The sequence below is a fragment of the Ornithorhynchus anatinus genome, chromosome 1 (assembly GCF_004115215.2).
Source record: "Ornithorhynchus anatinus isolate Pmale09 chromosome 1, mOrnAna1.pri.v4, whole genome shotgun sequence".
Taxonomy (NCBI): Eukaryota; Metazoa; Chordata; class Mammalia; order Monotremata; family Ornithorhynchidae; genus Ornithorhynchus; species Ornithorhynchus anatinus.
The window spans coordinates 101,445,606-101,465,311 of record NC_041728.1 but is presented as its reverse complement, the minus strand read 5'-3'; the positions used below and the strand labels follow the sequence as shown (position 1 = coordinate 101,465,311).

At 48.4% G+C, this 19,706-nt stretch overlaps 1 protein-coding gene across 1 annotated transcript in view; it reads right to left on the bottom strand.

Moving 5' to 3' along the window:
• The window catches only part of WWTR1 (WW domain containing transcription regulator 1), a 168,950-nt gene extending 149,588 nt beyond the window's left edge, over positions 1-19,362 (bottom strand). Inside the window, exon 1 of the mRNA XM_029061833.1 lies at positions 18,426-19,362. Coding sequence (XP_028917666.1) covers positions 18,426-18,838 — 413 coding nt within the window. The 5' untranslated portion in view covers positions 18,839-19,362. The remainder of the gene's footprint in view (positions 1-18,425) is intronic.
• Between the last annotated feature and the right edge of the window lie 344 nt (positions 19,363-19,706).

The window sequence follows — 19,706 nt, the reverse complement described above, 5'->3', positions numbered from 1 at the left end:
GGTCCTCTGAGGCCTATGCTCTTTCCACTAGGTCACGTTGCTTCCCGAGGCATTGTATCCTTACTCCCATCTCTTTGTAAATTCTAGGAATCCAGACCTCAGCAGGCCACCCCTGCTTGTAATTTCACTTTTGCACTCCCCCAAGTCCTGCCCCACTGTTTCTCAGGAGGCCTCAGAACAGTTCTGAAGACCAGGCAGGGTGACAGCATAACAATTTGGGGGGAATAAGTGGAGCACAACTTCTCCAAGCAAGAGCTGTCAATCAGGAGGACTCTCCGACCAATCAGCAGGTAGAAGGCATGGGAATACAATCTCAGGGCTTTGACATATCACTTTCTAATATTAATATCAACAGGAGGAGGAACTGCATTCACTGAGCACCTTCTTAGTGTCTGGCTAATAAGTCAGATAGTCTTAATATCATTAAACTACTCCTGGATTCCTGGTGTAAATGCCTAAGTCATTTCCTTTAGACTGTGAGCCCCAAAAGGGTCAGGGACTGTGTTCGCCCTGGTTGACTTGTATCTATCCCAGCATTTAGAACAGCACTTGACATTGAGTAAGTGCTTAACAAACACCATGATACAAACAATAATTATAACAATCTGCCATTATTAGCCTGGCCCGAAGGCCTGTTCCGGTAAAACGATATTTTATTTAAATTGATAGAAATTTCACCCTCCAGGCATCCAGTTATGTCAAAAAAAACCATAATGCAGGGCTTGGCCCAAGTTGCCCCCTGCAAATAGAAGATCTAAAAGGGGCATTAACAAAACTGGGAATCAGCTAAGGATAAAGAGCCATCTCTCCACAGAGCCCCTACTGATGAAGAGCTTACCCAATTCCAGGAAATGCATCAAATGAGGAGGCTAAGAGGGCTCGAGTCGCCAATTCGCCCCATGCTTTAACCCTCTGGGACGGGGTCCAGAACTTTCTCTTAGAAGCTCGTGGGGAAATCTGGCCCGAAGAGCCAGTTGCTCTTCGCAGTCATAAGGCCTGGAGTTTTCAAGTGTTTTCTGAAAGGTAATTGGTCACTCTAGGCTCCTTCCCTTTGGAATATTCCCCACTAACCCCCAGTTTCAGACCTCATGCCAGCCTTTGGCTGCAAAATCAACGGAAAAACCGGCCCTGGTCTAGTCTTCAGCTCTTTCTTGCTCTTCTGCTTTCTTGCTTTCTCTCCCAGCAGCAAGAAGAAGACAAAGACAAAAAGTATTTCGGGACATAGTGGGCATTTTAAAGGCTTTAGATCCGTGCTTAGAGAATTTTTAAAGAAATGGAATATTCTCTTCCATAACAGGAGTGAAGCAAGATCTAAACTGGCTAAATCTAAATTGGCAGATTATAGTCATTATTTACACTTAGAACTCATTTCACAGGGGTATTTTTCAAGTGAAAAAGAGTGGGGGAAACCAGGCATGAAGTCACATTTTAAATTTCCTCATGTAACTTTTCGCTATTTGAGCTGTTGGTTTGTTGACTTTTTTTTACAATTGATTCAGCTCGGATACTGAAATTTAAAGAGTCCTGTTGGAACTGTGTTTGTCCACAATATTCAAAGGAGTTAAATTATTTCCTGAAATAAGTAAAATTTCACAAGAATCCAGGAAAACGAAAAACTGTGATTACCCGCATTTGGATTGATGCTTTCAGGAAGGGTTTAACAGAAGGTAAAAATGGAATTGAGAGTTCAGTTTTCAGGAGGAAGGCTCTTTGCCACTCCCCTGACAGCTGAGGGGAATTTTCGGCCCCTTCCATCTCACTCACTGAAAGAAAGAAAAAAAAGAAGGGAACAAGGCTGAGGTCTTCTTCAGACCCTGCCCAATTTAGTCCTAAGTCTAGGGTACATCGAGTGACGCAGACAAAAGAATCAAAAGACACGAAACACAGCCGAATGGTAACTTTGTTTTTCTAGTATTCGTCCCTTGATTTTTCATTCCCTCTGATCTACAGCCCTCTACTTCTGCTTTTTATGCCACTGCAACGTCTCCACAAATCCCCGAGAAACTTCATTTGACGCCGAAATACGCAACTGTGGCGACAGATTCCAACGGGATCTATTATAATACACAGTAGCTATTTTGTGCTGGGTTGTCCCCCTTGGCCCTCCAGCCCCCTCAGACCTCCTTCCCACCCCCGCACACCGCCACACATATCCTTCTCAGTTAAGACCCACCCACATCTGCCTTGGGCGGGAGAAAAATCATAGGAAAAGTATACAAGCCCTAGAGTATAGTTTAATTCCTCAGAGATTTACATTATTGAAGAGTTCATAGCCCGAGCAGCAGCATTAGCATAACACTGGATAGGAACTTTTGACTTAACCGAATGCTAAAAATCACTCTCTCACTCTTTTTCTCTTCCCTCTACTCTCAGAAGACGAAAAAAAAAATTAATCAATGCCACAAGTCTGTATGTTTAAATTCAACCCACATGATATTTCCTTCTAGTTTAATTGCTTCCATACAATTTATATCTGCTAGTCACGCTAGACCCCAGAGTCTTAAATGTGCTCTTTTACAAAGAAGCTCTTGTCCTATAATAACCTCCATAATCAAAGTGAGGGAATTGTGGGTAAGGTCCAGCAGACTGAGTGAAACAAACAGGTTTTCAACTCCGTCCAAAGCATACTTCAGACAGGAAACGAATCAAAGCCTAACCACTCAGTCTTCCATCAGGATTTAAAGAGAAAACAGTGGAAAGCAGTACACGATAGACCGGGAAGTCTCTCCGACAAGTTTGAAATTCGACACATCTATCAATCCCGTTGTGCGCCGGATAGTCATTAGGGAACTCAGTTTTGAGACTCTTGCCATGCTCTGGACTTTTCCAATCAAGCTGTTTTGGGAAGCTTCATCATCATCAACAAAACAGATTCGCTTCAAAAACCGAAAAATTAAACCAATAACTTTTTCCCTGTTCCCGCGAAGCCAAACCAGTTTAGAAATGTATGAGTTCGTCCCGTAGTCACATCAGGCGAATATTTCCTGGCCCGGTCCCAAACGGATGGCTGATGATTCAGGGCGCCGTATGTTTCCTATTCTCCTGTGGACGTTTACTCAACTTTTCTAATGGGAGAAAACAAAGCTGCCCTGTCCATCCCGCTGTCCACGTGGCTGTACCTGCAGAGGAGGCCCTGAAGCCACAGGACTGTCCTTTCCTTGGATGCTCGTCCAACGAGGGTAAACACCCTTCCCCTTCCCAGGAACATTTCTGGTGCCATATCCACTTTCCTCCTTCCTTTACCACCTCCCGCCTCAGCCAGGATGGAGTAGTCTGCCCAGTCAGTCAGCCAGTCGATCACATTTATTGAGCATTTACTAACTGTACTAAGCGCTCGGGAGAATACGCTAGAACAGACACATTCCCAGCCCACAGAGAGCTTACAGTTTAGAGGGGGAGACAGATAATATAAATAAATTAATTACAGATATATGCATGAGTGCTGTGGGGCTGGGAGTTGGGCGGGTGAATAAAAGGAGCAAGTCAGGGTGACACAGTGGGAGAATAGAAAAGAGGGTTTAGTCAGGGAAGGCCTCTTGAAAGAGATGTGCCTTCAGTAAGGCTTTGCCCAGGAAGGCTGCATTCAAAGACACATTCTGCACCTCCACTCGGATTCCTAATTCATTCAGAGCTAACTTGTCCAACTCCAGTGATGCGAAGCCCCTCGCATCTTGCAAGCCCGATGATTCTCCACAGAATCCTCGGTCCCTTGCCTCTAAACCCCAGTTAGTGTTCAGAAATGAGTAGCTCTGCTGAGTGTAGCTTTGAAAGGGACCAGGGCAAGCCATTGGCAGACCTTCCCTAACTAAACCCCCCACCTTTCCTCTTCTCCCTCTCCCTTCTGCCTTGCCCTGACTTGCTCCCCTTATTCATCCCTCGTGCCCAGAGCCCTAGCCCTTAAGTCTATATTTGAAGTTTATTGGTTTATATTAACATCTGTCTCCTTCTATAGACTGTAAGCTTGTTGTGGGCAGGGAATGTGTCTGTTTACTGTTTTATCGTAGTCTCTCAAGCGCTTAGTACAGTGCTTTGAACACATTAAGCATTCAATAAATATGACTGACTGACAGTAGCTGGGGAGCCCTCAGCCCTCTTAGGGTGTTGGGAATGAAGCCAGTTTTCCCTTCACCACCAAAAGTTCAGTGCCCTCCAGGTCTATTTATCCCTTCATTTGTTTTGGAGGGGTGCCTTACTCATAAAGCATAATGGCAGATCATTTATTACACCGGATCAGGTTTGAAAATATTTATAGCCACAGAAGCTACATGGCTAGTCACTTTACACATCTGCGCCTTCAATTTGTGAATAAATCTGGTTCTAAAAGTATCCACTTAATGGTTTCATATTTACATTTGGGCAGGAAACCTTATATTTTAATGGAATTGGATGATTATTTATGATTCAGGTTTCCTTTTTATCTCTTTCGGCGTTATAACTGTGTTTTTTGTTTTACCCTTGGCAGACCTGGCTCGCGGTCTACAAAACAGACATTGTTTTAAAAGTCCATTTTTACTATGCGTCAGTAAATACGATCTGTCACTTCAGCTGCAGCCACGCTACCGGGAATCAGTTTACAACCCCTCTGCCCTAAGCTGGAACGCCACACTCTGCCTTTTCAACAGCTCTCCAACCGAGACTCAAAATAGATACCCATCCATCAACACAATGTCTAACAGGTCTCCAAAGGACCTTCTAAGAACTCAAGAAACTAGACTTGTCACTGAGTTTTTGCTCTAAGTCGTGCCTTGATGTTTTAATTAAATCTCGTGCAGGTAAGACTTTCTATGTGCCTGTAAAAGAAGCTTGAGAAATTGCCCTACACACCCAGCTGGGCCTCTGACTTGACTGGCTAATCTCAAAGTCTTGACTCCAAAGGATAGTTTTTAAACTGATTAACCAAGACTGTCCAGGCACCGAGTTAAATGAAAAGCAGTGTGGCAAGCCCAGCTCCCTTTACTGAGGCTAATAATTAAAAGCGCCTGTGTCACCCCATCACTCATTGGCCCCAACAGCAAGTATTTAAAAGCCAGAGTAACTGCATCTTTCAGAGCTTACCCCGAAAATCTCTCACCTTCTCCCGTGATACACCGAAGGGTCCTTAATGACCCTAGAATCTCCTTATGTGACGAGTGGCCGATAGAATCTAGGTTAATATTCACCAGGCACTCAATAAGTATTAAAATGTAGGCATTGGGCAAATACCCCAAACAATGGCTTTATTATGCACAGCCTCGGTCGTGGTTGCTGTACAGTACACGTTTCCAAAATTCCAGCTTTTCAAGGCCTTCACGTGTGCTCTTATCTCTCCCAAACCCAGAGACTGAATTTAAGTTTCGGGTCTACACACCAAATCAATACATTTAGACTTGATTTCTTGGGACCGTAGATAAGATAATGAGTTTATTCAGTACATGACTGAGAAAATCAAGTGACTCCATTTGATTTGGACTTAGCCTTTCATAAGAGAGGAAGGAGGTCCTTCCCCTTTGAGGTTTTTCAGATTCCTCAAGTGAAATATTTCTGAGCTCCAACTCATGAAACACTCTGCTCCTGGAACTTCTGAAACACCCAAACCCAGTTCAGAGGAGCAAAGCTCCTTGTCAGCAATCACTGCTTCTGATGGCCAGTTTCTGTGTGCCTAGTATTTCATATTTGAAATTGTTCATAAACAAAAAGTTCATAGCTTAAAACTATGGTAAGTTGTTGCAAAATCACCACCAAAGCTTCCTCCCACCACTTGTCCTAATATATTTTTTACCTTACAATTAAGCTGCATGTCTCGACGAGTCCTGAATATTAATTCATTCAATAGTGTTTATTGAGCGCTTACTGGGAGCAGAGTGTTGTACTAAGTGCTTGGGAAAGTACAACAATAAACAGTGACATTCCCTGCCCACTACGAGCTTATAGCCTGGGGCAGAGGGAGACAGACATCAATACAAATAAATACAATTACAGATATGTACGGAAGTACTGGGGGGCTGGGAGAGGGGGGAAGACCAAAGGGAGCAAGTCAGGGCCAAGCAGAAGGGAGTGGGAGATGAGGAAAAGTGGGACTTAGTCTGGAAAGGCCTCTTGGAGGAGAATTACGACCAAGGCATTACACTCTTTCTCTCCAGCATGATACTGAATGGTGTCCCTTAGATCCCAAAGCAAAACCTTTGAAAGTACAGGAAAGAGGTCCTGTTTTCAACTGCTGCTTCACATACGATGCTAGAGACTTTATACTGTGCCAAGACTGTTACAACTTGCCCTCAAAGGCAAATGGAACTTGCACATATCACACAAAGGATGTGGCTCTCTGATTGACATGCGTCATGCCAGAAGTAAAATCCAGTCAATCAACCAGTAGAATCTATTGGGGTCTTACTGCATGCAGAGCACTGTACTACACATTTGGGAAAGTCCAATGAGACAGAGATGGACAGATGCAATCCTTACCCACAAGGAGTTTACAGTCTACAGGGGGATACGGAGGTCAAAAGTAGATATGGGATAAGGGAAATAGTATCCACAAGAGAAACCAAGGGATGAAAGATAAACACGTACCTGAAACTAGTACCCTGTACTGAGCCCGTCATTGGGCAGGGATTGTCTCTATCTGTTGCCGAATTGTACACTCCAAGCACTTAGTACAGTGCTCTGCACACAGTAAGCGCTCAATAAATACTATTGAATGAATGTGCATCCATCTGAAACCTTCAGAGCCCAACCTGTGTTTGTTTTTTACCCCACAACTCTCTGCATTACACACCAAAATGAAAAATTGCTATTTCACAATCGAGAGTCCCCCACTGCTATCTTTAAGAAGGAGTGCAAAGTCACATCATTTGATTCAGAGGATAGTTTCCTCCCAGAGACTCTAAAACATCACAATCTATGGCAGAGCACAGACCATTTTTACATAAGCAAGTGAAGCACTCCCTTTGCACAGCCCACGGAGCATGGGCCTTTCGGGGAAGTCAGCGGATCTCAGTGAGGCCAAGGGGGCCACCGGACAACAGCAGTGACCACTCAGAGACATCAAATACCCAGGGGTACCAGGGCAGCAAGGGGCCTACCCAGTCTGAGAACCAGGCAGTGGTCAGGGCCCGACAATGAACAGGAAAACCGCCAACAGGGTATTATACCTCATCGGTAAGCATGCCAACAAATGTGTTTTTTTTCCCTAATCACCGTGTTTGGGTTTCAAAGCCCTCTGCTGGAAATGCTTGCGGGTCACTTTGTCACACGACAGAATACAAGTTGGTTTTATCTATGATTTCCAGACTCAAGGCATGCCAAAGTGATTTTCAAAAACAATGACTGCGGATTGGGGCTGAACAGGCCAAACACAAAAGTTCTGCCCTGAAAAACAGATCACACTCAGCCTTGGATGGCCGGATGTGTTTTGTTATTTTCCACAGAGGCGGCCTCAGACAGGACCAAAGGGGCTATCCCTGGCTCAATTGGGATCAACATTCGGGGATTCATTAATGTGCCCTTGGCTTCTTATACTGGGGGAATTCTCCCTGGATCTCATATGGTTTTAGGGTGGGCTTGATTGAGATCGCCCTCCCTCTTCATATACAACAGGCGATTCCTCTCCCCACCTTCAAAGCCTTCTCGAAGGCTTATCTCTTCCAAGAGGCCTTCCGTGACTAAGCTCTCATTTCTATTTCTCCCACTCCTTTCTGTGTCACCCTGATTTACTCCCTTCACTCCACTCTCAGCACTTATGTACATACCTGTACTTTACTTATATTAATGTCTGTCTCTCCCTCTAGACTGTAAGCTCACTGAGGGCAAGGAATGTGTCTGTTACATTGTACCTTCCCAAGCACTTAGTACAATACACTGTACATAGTAAGCGCTTAATAAATATGACTGACTGAGAGAAGGGCCAGGAGGAGCAGGGCAACCCAGGGGCAAATGGGACTTGAAAAAAACTGAATCTTGCTGGGAGCCGGGGGGAGAGGGGAGAGGGGTGCAGGAGGAGGATTAGGAGGAAGAGGAGAAGGTGCAAGGGGAAGAGGCTGGACTAAATTAGCCCCAGACTCCACCCAGCTCCTTTACACTTCTCCAGAGAAGCAGCATGGCTTAGTGGAAAGAGCAAAGGCTTGGGAATCAGAGGTCATGGGTTCTAATCCCAGATCCACCACTTGGCTGTGTGACTTTGGGCAAGTCACTTCACTGGGCCTCAGTTACCTCATCTGTAAAATATGGACTAAGACTGAGAGCCCCATGTGGGACAACCTGATTACCTGGTATCTATCCCAGCACTTAGAACAGTGCTTGGCATATAGTAAGCGCTTAACAAATATCATCATTATTATTATTATTATAATTAGAGATTCACCCTGAGGATGGATGTGGGGCTGTACACCCTGCCATTAAACACAACAGAATTGAAAGTGTGTGAAGCTTGCATTTCAGTATCAGAGGCGAGAGAGAGAAAGGGGAGGGAGGGAAGCACATGTGATTCATGTGGGACTGATTTCTCTTGGCAAAGAGTTAAGGGGTCAAAGGGAAGGGTGTGGTCATCCATCCTCAGAGGCCGAGGGGTCAGAGGGGCTTGGCTAAGATTCGAGACACTAACTGTAAACTAGCCCTGCAGGGAGGGCAGAATGAGGGCCGAATGTTGGACCTCTACTGTCCTCCCTGGTGGCGAAGGCATCGGAAAATGGGCAGCCCCTGGGGGCTTGGCTAGAAAAGGAAGACTTCTAGCCCGTGAGCCCTTTGTTGGGTAGAGATTGTCTCTGTTGCCAAATTGTACTTTCCAAGCACTTAGTACAGTGTTCTGCACATGGTAAGGGCTCAATAAATACGATTGAATGAATGAATCCATCTTTGAAGCTAATATCTAGTATCTCTATGCTAATCAGGATGGACGCAGCCCCTGTCCCACATGGGGCTCACAGTCTTAATCCCCATTTTACAGATGTGGAACTGAGGCCCAGAGAAGTGAAGCGACTCGCCCAAGGTCATGGAGCAGACAAGTGGCAGAGCTGAGATTAGAACCCCCAGGTCCTCTGACTCCAGCCACATGCTCTATCCACTAGGAAGGACACGCTGCTACTAAGAAGCTAATCAGGTTGGCCCCAGTCCACGTCCTACATGGGACTCATGGTCTTAATACTCATTCTACAGATAAGGAAACTGTAGCAGCAGACAAGTGGCAGAGCTGGGATTAGAACCCAGATCTGCTGAATCCCAGGCCCGGGCTCTTTCCACTAGGCCGAACTGTTTCTTCTGTGTCTGTCTCCCACCCTCACAGCTCCTCTTCCCCCCCAGGCCTCTTCCTCATGCCACTGCCCCCCACCCAGCCACTTCAGCATACACAGTCAAGGCCGAGACAGACCCAGGGTGGGGATGGGGCCGTTAGGGGTGCCTGCCCCTTTATTCGTTCATTCATTCGGTTGCATTTATCGAGCGCTTACCATGTGTGGTGCACTGTACTAAGCGCTTGGAAGAGTACAATACAACACAACCTTAGCTTTCAGGATCCTCATCCTCGAGCCAGGAGTGAAGCTGAACTGTCCCTGGCCCTGCCCACCTCTCTCCCACTGTGTAATAGGGCTGCTAAACATACCATCCCACAGAGGGCAGCCAGCCGGGGGCAACTGGCATCGGACAGCTCTGGGGAGATGAGAAGAGGTCAATGCGAATCTGGGGGGAAAAACTGGGTTCCTTACCCTCTCCTGACAGGCAACCGCTTACCTCCAGCAGGCTTATTAGATTCCTAACCCTTGATTAGACTTCTAGCTATCACGGCACCCTCTGTGATTTTAGAGCAGACACCCTGGGAAAGATAAGAGCCTTGAGCCAGCCCAGAAATGCATTCACTTGTCCAGTGTAAACACTGTTCTGGTTATATGGGAGCCACTATTCTCCAGGACTGAATGTACACCCTTGCATGCATATCCATACCCATAGCACGCACAAACACACACACACCCTCCAAGGAAACGACTCCCACTCTAGAGTTTGTTTGAAGTGTGCAGTCCTCAAAAAGGGTCCAACGAGGGTTTGCAGGGTTCTCCCAGCATACCTTCCAAATAGGCTAAAATGAGTCTGCCATTAGGTGCTGACCACAGCCGACTGACCACATCCAAGAATTGCCCTTGGTCACGAACCACAGGAAAAAGGCCCCCCTGCCCTCTTCCCATCTCCAGTTTTCCCCCCGAGGTAGCGACTGTGCCACCCCAGTTTCACGTCAGTGTGTCGGTTTGCTTTCTACCCCAACTCACATGGTTTGGTATTTAATTGGGTGGTCATATTCCTCCCATTCATCAACTGAAAACCCTCAGCAGGAAGTAATATACAGGGCTGGGGTTTCTGCAAGCCCCAGCTCGCTCTCTGTCAACAGAACTGAGAGAGATTGTTCATTGAAATCTCTATTCCGATTTGTATTTAATCATTCTCTGACATTATAATATAGATGTGAAGCAATGCAGGGGGCGATAAATGTAGGGGGTGTTTATCGCCCCCTCCCCCCAGGCCCCACCTTCACCCCCCCTTTCTGGATATTCCTCGACAAACCCGCTTCCCAACCCTTGGCGTCCTCGAAGTGTAGCGCCACCCATCCCATTTATGGAGGGGAAACTGAGGTGGGGAAGGTTGGCAATTCCCCACCCAGACAGACAGGAAGATTGTCTGCTTGGCTCTCCTTCCAGGCCCATATTTTGACCATGATGAAAAAGTTTCAAAGGAATGCAGGCCCGTGCTTTCTGTCGACTAGGAGTTCTTGGCAAGAAAAGTCGGATGGGGGCAGCGAGCCTGCAAGTCAATTCTCGTTTGTCTCCTCCTCCGCTATCTCCCTTCCATCTCCTGGGAGTTCCAAACTCCAGAGAGATACTGTACACACACACAGCAAAACAAGAACCCAGCAGCCACTGAGAGTTAATCCCCCAAAGCAGACAATTAAGCAACAGCTCTCTCAGTGGCCCTGTCTCTAAACATGGAGTCCCAGGTCACTCCTATCTAGAAAGTCCAAAAGAGGCAGCAGTCAAGGCAGGTTGGCCAGTCCATTCTGGGCCCCCTACTGTAAATGGAAACACTGCCCAGGCCCACAAACAGCTAGGGACGGAATCATGTGTCTGACCAGCCGCTCCAGCCACCACGGAGCCTGGGACCATATTGATTCATTCAATCGTATTTATTGAGATCTTACTGTGTGCAGAGTCCCGTACTAAGCGTTTGGGAAGTACAATTCAGCAGCAAATAGAGACAATCCCTGCCCGCAACGGGTTCACAGTTTAGAAGGGAGGAGACCGACATCAAAGCAAGTAAAGGGTCAGCTTTGGGTGCTTGAGAAGGATTTCAGGGGGATAGCTGGAATCAGTGCTGAGAAGGATGAGGGAGAGGATGTTTGGGGGCAGATAATTGGAAGTCTTCTACACTACAAGCTTTTTTTGGACAGGAATCGCATCTACCAACCCAGAGAAGCAGCATGACTCAGTGGAAAGAGCCCGGGCTTTGGAGTCAGAGGTCATGGGTTTGACTCCCGGCTCTGCCACTTGTCAGCTGTGTGACTGTGGGCAAGTCACTTCACTTCTCTGTGCCTCAGTTACTTCATCGGTAAAATGGGGATTAACTGTGAGCCTCACCTGGGACAACCTGATTACCCTGTATCTACCCCAGCACTTAGAACAGTGCTCTGCACATAGTAAGCGCTTAACAAATACCAACATTATTATTACTTTCATTCAATTCATTCAATCGTATTGAACACTTACTGTGTACAGAGGACTGTTCTTAGTGCTTGGAAGAGTACAATATAACAATAAGCAGATGGATTCCATGTCCACAACAAGCTTTTCCCCAAACGCTTAGTACAGTGCTCTGCACACAGAAAACACTCAGTAAATACCATTGATTGAAAGGGTCCACAACTTCCGCTCTGTGCCCATAAAGGTGGTGGGTTGCCTGTTCACAGGGGGAAGCAGCCACTGAAAATTAATCCCCCAAAGCAGACAACTAAGCAACAGCTCTCTCAGTGGCCCTGTCTCCAAACATGGAGTCCCAGGCCACTCACTCCTATCTAGAAAGTCCAAAAGAGGCAGCAGTCCAGGCAGGCTGGCCAGTCCATTCTGGGCACCCTACTGCAATAATGGAAACACTGCCCAGGCCCACAAACAGCTAGGGATGGAACCGTGTGTCTGTAAAGGAGGGCATGTCACCCCCAACTCCTCAAAACATTCCAGTGGTTGCCCATCCACCTCCATATCAAACAAACAGAACAAACAAAAATGCCTCACCATTGGCTTTAAAGCACTCCATCACCTTACCCGCCCCACCTCACCTCACTTCTCTCTTTCTACAACCCAGCATGCACACTTCACTCCTCTAGTGCTAACCTTCTCACTGTGCCTCCATTGTCGAGCTTAGGTCACGTCCTGCCTCTGGCCTGGAACACCCTCCCTCCTCAAATCTGACAATTACTCTCCCCACCTTCAAAGCCTTACTGAAGGCACATCTCCTCCAAAAGGCCTTCCCAGACTAAGCCCCACTTTTCCTCATCTCCCACTCCCTCTGCAACCCCGTGACTTGCTCCTTTTGCTCTTCCCCGCTCCCAGCCCCAGAGCACTTATGTACATACCAGTAACTTTATTTATTTGCATTGATGTCTGCCACCCCTCAGACTATAAGCTCGTGGGAAGGGAATGTCACTGTTTATTGTTGTATTGTACCTTCCCAAGAGCTTAGTACAGTGCTCTGCACACAGTGAGTGCTCTATAAATACGATTTAATGAGTGAATGAATGGAATTCAACATCTGTTTTCTCTCAGTAAATGCTAAATACAACTGATTGATAGGGACTGTGCTCAACCTGGTTATCTTTATCTACTCCAGCGCTTTGCATAATGCATGGCACACAGTAAGCACTTAAATACCAAAATACCACAATTATTATTATTGTTGTTGTTATTATACTAGGAGCCTAGAGCAGTGACCTTTTGACATTTGATCTTGGTTCATAATGGGATACCTGAAGGAGGAAGATCAAGATCTTCCTGAGATCAAGTTATCAATTTAGATCCTCTTCACCTAATTTCACCAAAAAAAAGGTCAAATCAAAAACGGTGGTGAATACCTCCTGCCTCTTCTCCATGGAAGCCCCACTCCATACCAAGGGGAGAGCAGAAAGCTACCCTAGTTTATAACATCTGAAACAGGAAAACACTTTATCTCCTGTTGTCTACTCAGTAAAACTGGTCTAGCTGGATGCATTTGAGGGCTGGGGAGGCCAAGATCTTGGGACAGCTTGCCCAAAGTAGCAAGAACTACTGCCTGGAGAGTCAGAAGTAGAATGTGTTTCCTCAAGCTGTCCAAGCAGCTCACTTAGTTCACCTAGCCCAGTCACCTCCCAAGGCTGAGAAAAGTACATCAGCATCCACGGTAGTGAGATTCTCTCTTAGCCAAAGCTAGAGAAGACATCTGTCAGTAAGTCAGTGGCATTTACTGAGTGCTTACTATGTGCAGAGCACTGTTCTAAGTGCTTGGGAGAGTCCAATACAACGGAGTTAGCAGACAGGTTTCCCGCCCACAACGAGTTTACAGTCTAGAGGACTGTCAACACAGGCTCGCTGAGGAACGTAAGAGGTCAGATCTATTGCCATTCAGGGTGAAACCAGTGGTCCACCCAGTCTGTTCAGCCCGGTGTCTGAACTAAATTCAGTCCATTTAGTCCAGAATTGGGCCCATCCACCCCTATATTTGGTTAGTTTCCTAAAAATCTCTGGGCTGCTCTGCAACCCTTGTCTGATTTAGGTGCCCTTCTGCCGCTTATGTTTTCAGCTGCCTTGCACACAAGCTAGCCCCTGCAAGTGCCGGAGCCAGGAAGGACAACTTGGGAGCTGTGCCTCTTCATGGGTTCCGGCAGCTTCAAGGGAATCCCCAGACCAGGTCTCACCTCTGCCCAATTTCCGGGCAGAGACTGCTGTAGAGCTCCTCGGTCAGGGCGGGGAACTCAAGATTGGTCAAACTGGGCCCTGACTTCCTTTGGTTCATCTGCAGGTGGGGCTTAAACCTCAGCCTGTGCACACAGGCTGGGCATGGCGGGCACAAGATGGGTCACTGATGCAGGAACTATACCAGTCCTGGAGTTAAGCCCCAACATTAATAATAATAATAATAATGTTGGTATTTGTTAAGCGCTTTCTATGTGCAGAGCACTGTTCTAAGCGCTGGGGTAGATACAGGGTAATCAGGTTGTCCCACGTCAGGCTCACAGTTAATCCCTATTTTACAGATGAGGGAATTGAGGCACAGAGAAGTGAAGTGACTTGCCCATAGTCACACAACTGACAAGTGGCAGAGCTGGGATTCGAACTCATGACCCCTGACTCCAAAGCCCGTGCTCTTTCCACTGAGCCACGCTGCTTCTCTAGTAACTGTGGTATTTGTTAAGCATTTACCATGTGCCAGACGCTGTTTTGAACAGTGGGGTAAATACAAGATAATCGGGTTGGACACAGTCCCTGTCCCACAAAAGGGCTCACAGTCTTAATCTCCATTTTACCCATGAGAAAATTGAGGCACAGGCAAGTGAAGTCACTTGCCCAACATCACACAACGGGCAAGTGGCAAAGCTGGGATTAGAACCCAGGTCCTTCTGACTTCCAGGCCCGTGCTCCACCTACTGGGCCACGCTGCTCCTCTGACCCATCTGGCTACAGTACCTGAGGATCAAATAACCCCACATTTCCGACAGACACCTCCACTAGGGGTGATGATGATAACGGTATTTGTTAAGTGCTTACTATGTGCCAAGCACTATTCTAAGAGCTAGGGTAGATATAAGATCATCAGGTTGACCCACGTAGTGCTCATAGTCTTAATCCCCATTTTACAGATGAGGTAACAGACATAGAGAAGTGAAGTGACTTGCCTAAAGTCAAAGAGCAGACAAGTGGCAGAGCCTGGATTAGAACCCATGACCTCTGACTCCCGAGCCCATGCTGTTGCCACTAATCCACGTTGCTTCTCACTGTAGAAGTGATCAGACCTTCTCTACAATGCCACCACTGCTGTTCGCTTGACTCCCCAACTAACAGCGACACATCTTTCTACACATACGTACATCCTGCCGTGTACTGTTTCCCAGAATGAAAACGATAACACACCCGAGACGCATTACAGTTACTATTCCTTGCTAAAGATATAGATCCAAAATACGGTGTATTTGAACACAACTGTTGGTGAAAATCAAGTGAATGCCAGTTCTGCAGCTGAGGTTCTAAAATTCATCATCAAACTTTAGAGGTTCGAGTGGCCTGGCAAACCTCAGATGATCCCTTTCCAGAGGCATGCTAAAGCATCCCCTAATTTCCACCGGACATGCAGGGGTTACGAAAAACAGTCCAGTGCACAACCTATCCCATGAATGAACCTGATTACACCATACGGCAAAATAAAATGACCCCCATGTCTGTTTCAGAGCAGTAACTAGGCCTTGTGCCAGTTCCCAAAATGACATTAAGTACTCTTCATCTGCATACGTTAAAGAAAGCTGCAGTCTGGAAAAAAAAAACCCTGAAAAGAGATTCTGCATTTTGGGATTTGGATTTTAAATTGTACGTCTTCTCCATTATGTGAGATTTCTCTCTCTGTCAAGAACCATCTATTCTGATTCAGGCAGTTTTCTCAGTAAGCACAGAAACGGCTGATTTGGGAACAGCTAAGTGTGTAATTTCTTGGCGCAGCAATGTTGAGCTAAGGCTGTTAGGAGTTAGAACTGATGGAGTTAAACTAAAGAAGAAGTTGTCCTTCAGTAGAACCTCCACTCTGCTCTTTGAAAACTTCAGTCATTTCCTCCCCAGAGCCTCCTTTTGTTTTTTTTTCCTCTGCTACTGTCTCTGCCTCCTCCGATACCACGGGCTCACAGTGGGCTCACCTGCAACGTTTTGGGTGATTACAAATAAGGGCAGCACCTCAATCACACCATTCCCCTCCAGCACCTGATCAGGTCTTTCTCAGCTGTTTAAATTTCAAGAATCTCCCATCCCGCTCTATCTACCCTATGAAAATCACTCTTCTCCATTAACTCCGATGAGGGAGGGGGAATGGCCAATGAACCTGTTTATAGATAACAATTTGCCAAGTTAACAAGAAAGATCACAATGCAAAGCGTGACCCAATTTCCACACAATTGCTTTGTCCACCCATAAACTATTTAACCATGTTAACCAGCTGTAACCGCCAATTACAACTCTTGAGCATTGTGTCCATGTACATGGCCGTCTACCTCCATTTCACTTTTCCAGGCAAGGAGTCTGCAGACTCCGGACCCTCGAACCCAGTTCCACCTGAGGAGGATTGGGCCCTGTTTCCACCCAACCTGCTTCCCTCCACCTTCTCCTTGTCTCGGTTTGTCCAGAGCCTGGGGTCACCAGCATCTCTGACCCTCAGATGCGCTCCCCTGGGTAGTGGCAGTTTGGGGCATGGTCCATCTTAATCCTATTTATTGAGCACTTACTGGGAAAGCACCACAGAACAAAAGTTGGTAGAAATTCCCTGGCCACAATGAGCTTACAGTTTAGAGGAGGGCTGGACTGCAAAGCCTGGAACCGGCTCGGGATGTCTCTGTCTCTCTCTATCTCTCCTTCTCCACCCTGCCGCCCAACATCAACCAGCCCAGAAACCTGGAAACAAACAAAAAAGGGGTCCTCCCTCCCCCGCCCCGCAAGCCTCCAGCCTCATTTTCTCCCCCTCTGAACTGTAAGCTAATTGAGGGCGGAGAACTTGTCTGCTGTTATATTGTACTCTCCCAAGTACTTAGTATAGTGCTCTGAACACGGTAAGTGCTCAAATACAATTGAATGAAAGTATCTACCAGGCTCTGTTGAATTGTACTCTCCCAAGCATTTAGTCCAGCGCTCCGTACACCGTAGGTGCTCAATAAACACAACTGACTCAGCTAAGCAGTCTCCCACTAGGTGCTGGGGGTGGTGAGGTAGACTGACCAGGGAGAGGTCCAGAGAAGCAGCGTGGCTTAGTAGAAAGAGCCAGGGCTTGGGAGTGAGGGGATGTGGTTTCTAATCCCAACTCTGCCACTTGTCTGCTGTGTGATCTTGGGCCAGCCACTTGACTTCTCTGTGCCTCAGTCCCCTCCTTTGGAAAATGGGGATAAAGACTGTGAGTTCCACGTGGGACAACCAAATGACCTTGTATCTACCCCAGCGCTTAAAACAGTGCTTGGCACATAGCAAGCGCTTAACAAATACCATCATTATTATTATCATTATTGATCGAGGATGGGGGATGGGACAGGGGTGGGAGGCTGAGGGGATTCACTTGAGGAAGTACCACTGTCCAGTGGCCATAAAGGTCATCTCCCACAAGCCCCACATGGGGGAAAACCTGGTATCTACCACTGCACTTACAACAGCGCTCGGCACCTAGTAACAAATACCTTCCTAAGGATCATAGTAACGCATACCGTCCTTATAATAATAATAATAAAAATGGTATCTGTTAAGCACTGACTATGTGCCGGGGGCCAACCTGGGTGTTGCCTAGTAACAAATACCACCCTAAGGATGATCATAGTAACAGACACCATCCTTATAATAATAATAATAATGGTATCTGTCAAGCGCTGACTATGTGCCGAGCACTGTTCTGATGATTATGGATGGGATTGCCCGGAGATGGGGGCCAAGGGAGTGGAAGGGTCGAGGCCTGGGGGGGACTCACTTGAGGAAATACCGTTGCCCGGTGGCCGAAAAGGTCATCCCCCACGAACCCCACGCGGGGGACGACCTGGTATCTACCCCAGCGTTTAGAACCTAGTAACAGATACCAATACCATCCTTATAATAATAATAATGGGAGTCGAAGGGGCAAGGCCGGGGGGACTCGTTTGAGGAAGTTCGCTGTCCGGTGGCCACAAAAGTCATCTCCCACGAGCCCCACGCGGGGGATGACCTAGTATCTACCCCAGCGCTTAGAACAGCGCTGGGCACCTAGTAACAAATGCCACCCTAAGGATGATTATAGTAACAGACACCATCCTCATAATAATAATAAAGGTATCTGTTAAGTGCTATGGGCCAAAAATGGTTCTGATCCTTATGGATCGGATTGGCCGGGGATGGGGGCCAAGGCAGTGGAAGGGACAGGCCGGGGATGGGGGAGACGGAGACTCGCTTGAGGAAGTACCGCTGCCCAGGGGCCGTAAAAATCATCTCCCACGAGCCCCACGCGAGGGACAACCTAGTATCTACCCCAGCGCTTAGAACAGCGCTCGGCACCTAGTAACCAATACCACCCTAAGCATGATTATAGTAACAGACGCCATCCTTATAATGATAATAATAAAGGTATCTGTTAAGCGTTGACTGTGTGCCCAGCACGGTTCCGATGCGTCCGGATGGGATTGGCCGGGGATGGGGGCCAAGGGAGTGGAAGGGACAGGCCGGGGATGGGGGGGACGGACTCACTTGAGGAAGTACCGCTGCCCGGTGGCCGTGAAGGTCATCTCCCAGCCGGGGGGCAGCGGCAGCTCGTCGGTGACATCGTAGGAGTGCTGTCGGAGGTGGGCGTGCTGCCTTGCGGGGCTGGAGGCGGGCCCGGCCCCGGGGCCCAGCTGCAGGGAGGCGGGCGACGAGTGCGAACGGACATGCTGGGCGGCCGCGGCCGGCCGCGGGGGGTGACCTCCCGACGAGTCCGTGCTCGACTGCCTCGAGTGCCAGCCCGAGTCCGGCTCCTTGAAGAAGGACTCGGGCAGGATCTTCTGCCTCCAGGAGCTGGGCTGGGGGTTCATCACCGAGTTGAAGAGGGCCTCCAGGTCCGTGTCCAGGTCCTGGGTCACATGGATCACTTGCTGACCCGGGGGCGGTGGGGCCGAATTCATCTTCCTGGGGGACCACACTCCCTCCTTCCACCCCCCCGGGGGAGAAGGAAAAATAAAAAACGTCCCCCCTCTGCAAAAAGTGGAGGGAGGAGCGGAGATCCCACCCCTCTGCTGCCCCTGCAACTCGGCCGGTGGGGGAAGGACTGGCCGGCCGGTCCCGGATGAAAGGGCACCCCCGGATTAAGCTGACCCCCCGGGCCTTTTTCCCCCCCTCCTCGGAGAGTCGGGGACGCCGGGGTCCCCCAGCCCCGGAGACGAGAAGGGGGGTCGCGGCGATCTCCGGCCGGGCGGGCACGGGCCGGACACCGGACCGGAGGCCCGGGCTAGTGGTGGCCGGCCGCGGGCGAGGACCGGCCGATCCCGGCCTTCAGGCTCGGCTCCGGCCCCGGTGGGCGACCCAAGGTAGTCCGGGGGCTTCCGAGCTGGAGGCCTCCCCGGCCTGCATGATCCAGGGAGAGGAGAAGGAGGAGGAGGAGGAGGAGAGGCCGAGGCTACTCCCAGACTGTCCCATAAACAAAGTTTAGGGAAAAACTCCAACCCCCAGGAGGGAGGAGGGGCCCGGAGTTGATGATGCCGAAACCCCTCCCCTCGCTCCTCCCTCGATAGCCACTTGGCTGGGAAAGAAGAGACCCTCCCTCCTCCTCCTCCTCCTCCCTCTCCTTCCCTACGGCCTCCTCCCCCAGGACCGGTCCTTGCCCTCCCGCCGGCCTGCATTCCTTTGCGTTTACCAGGGCCGGACCCGAGTGGAAGGTGGCCCAGCCTATTTTAAACCCGGGAGGGGGCTGAGGACCCCCGAACTGGACCAGAAGGGTTGAGGGGAGCGGGCAGCCTCGCCTCCTTGGAGCTGGCCGTCCGGCGGGGAATCATC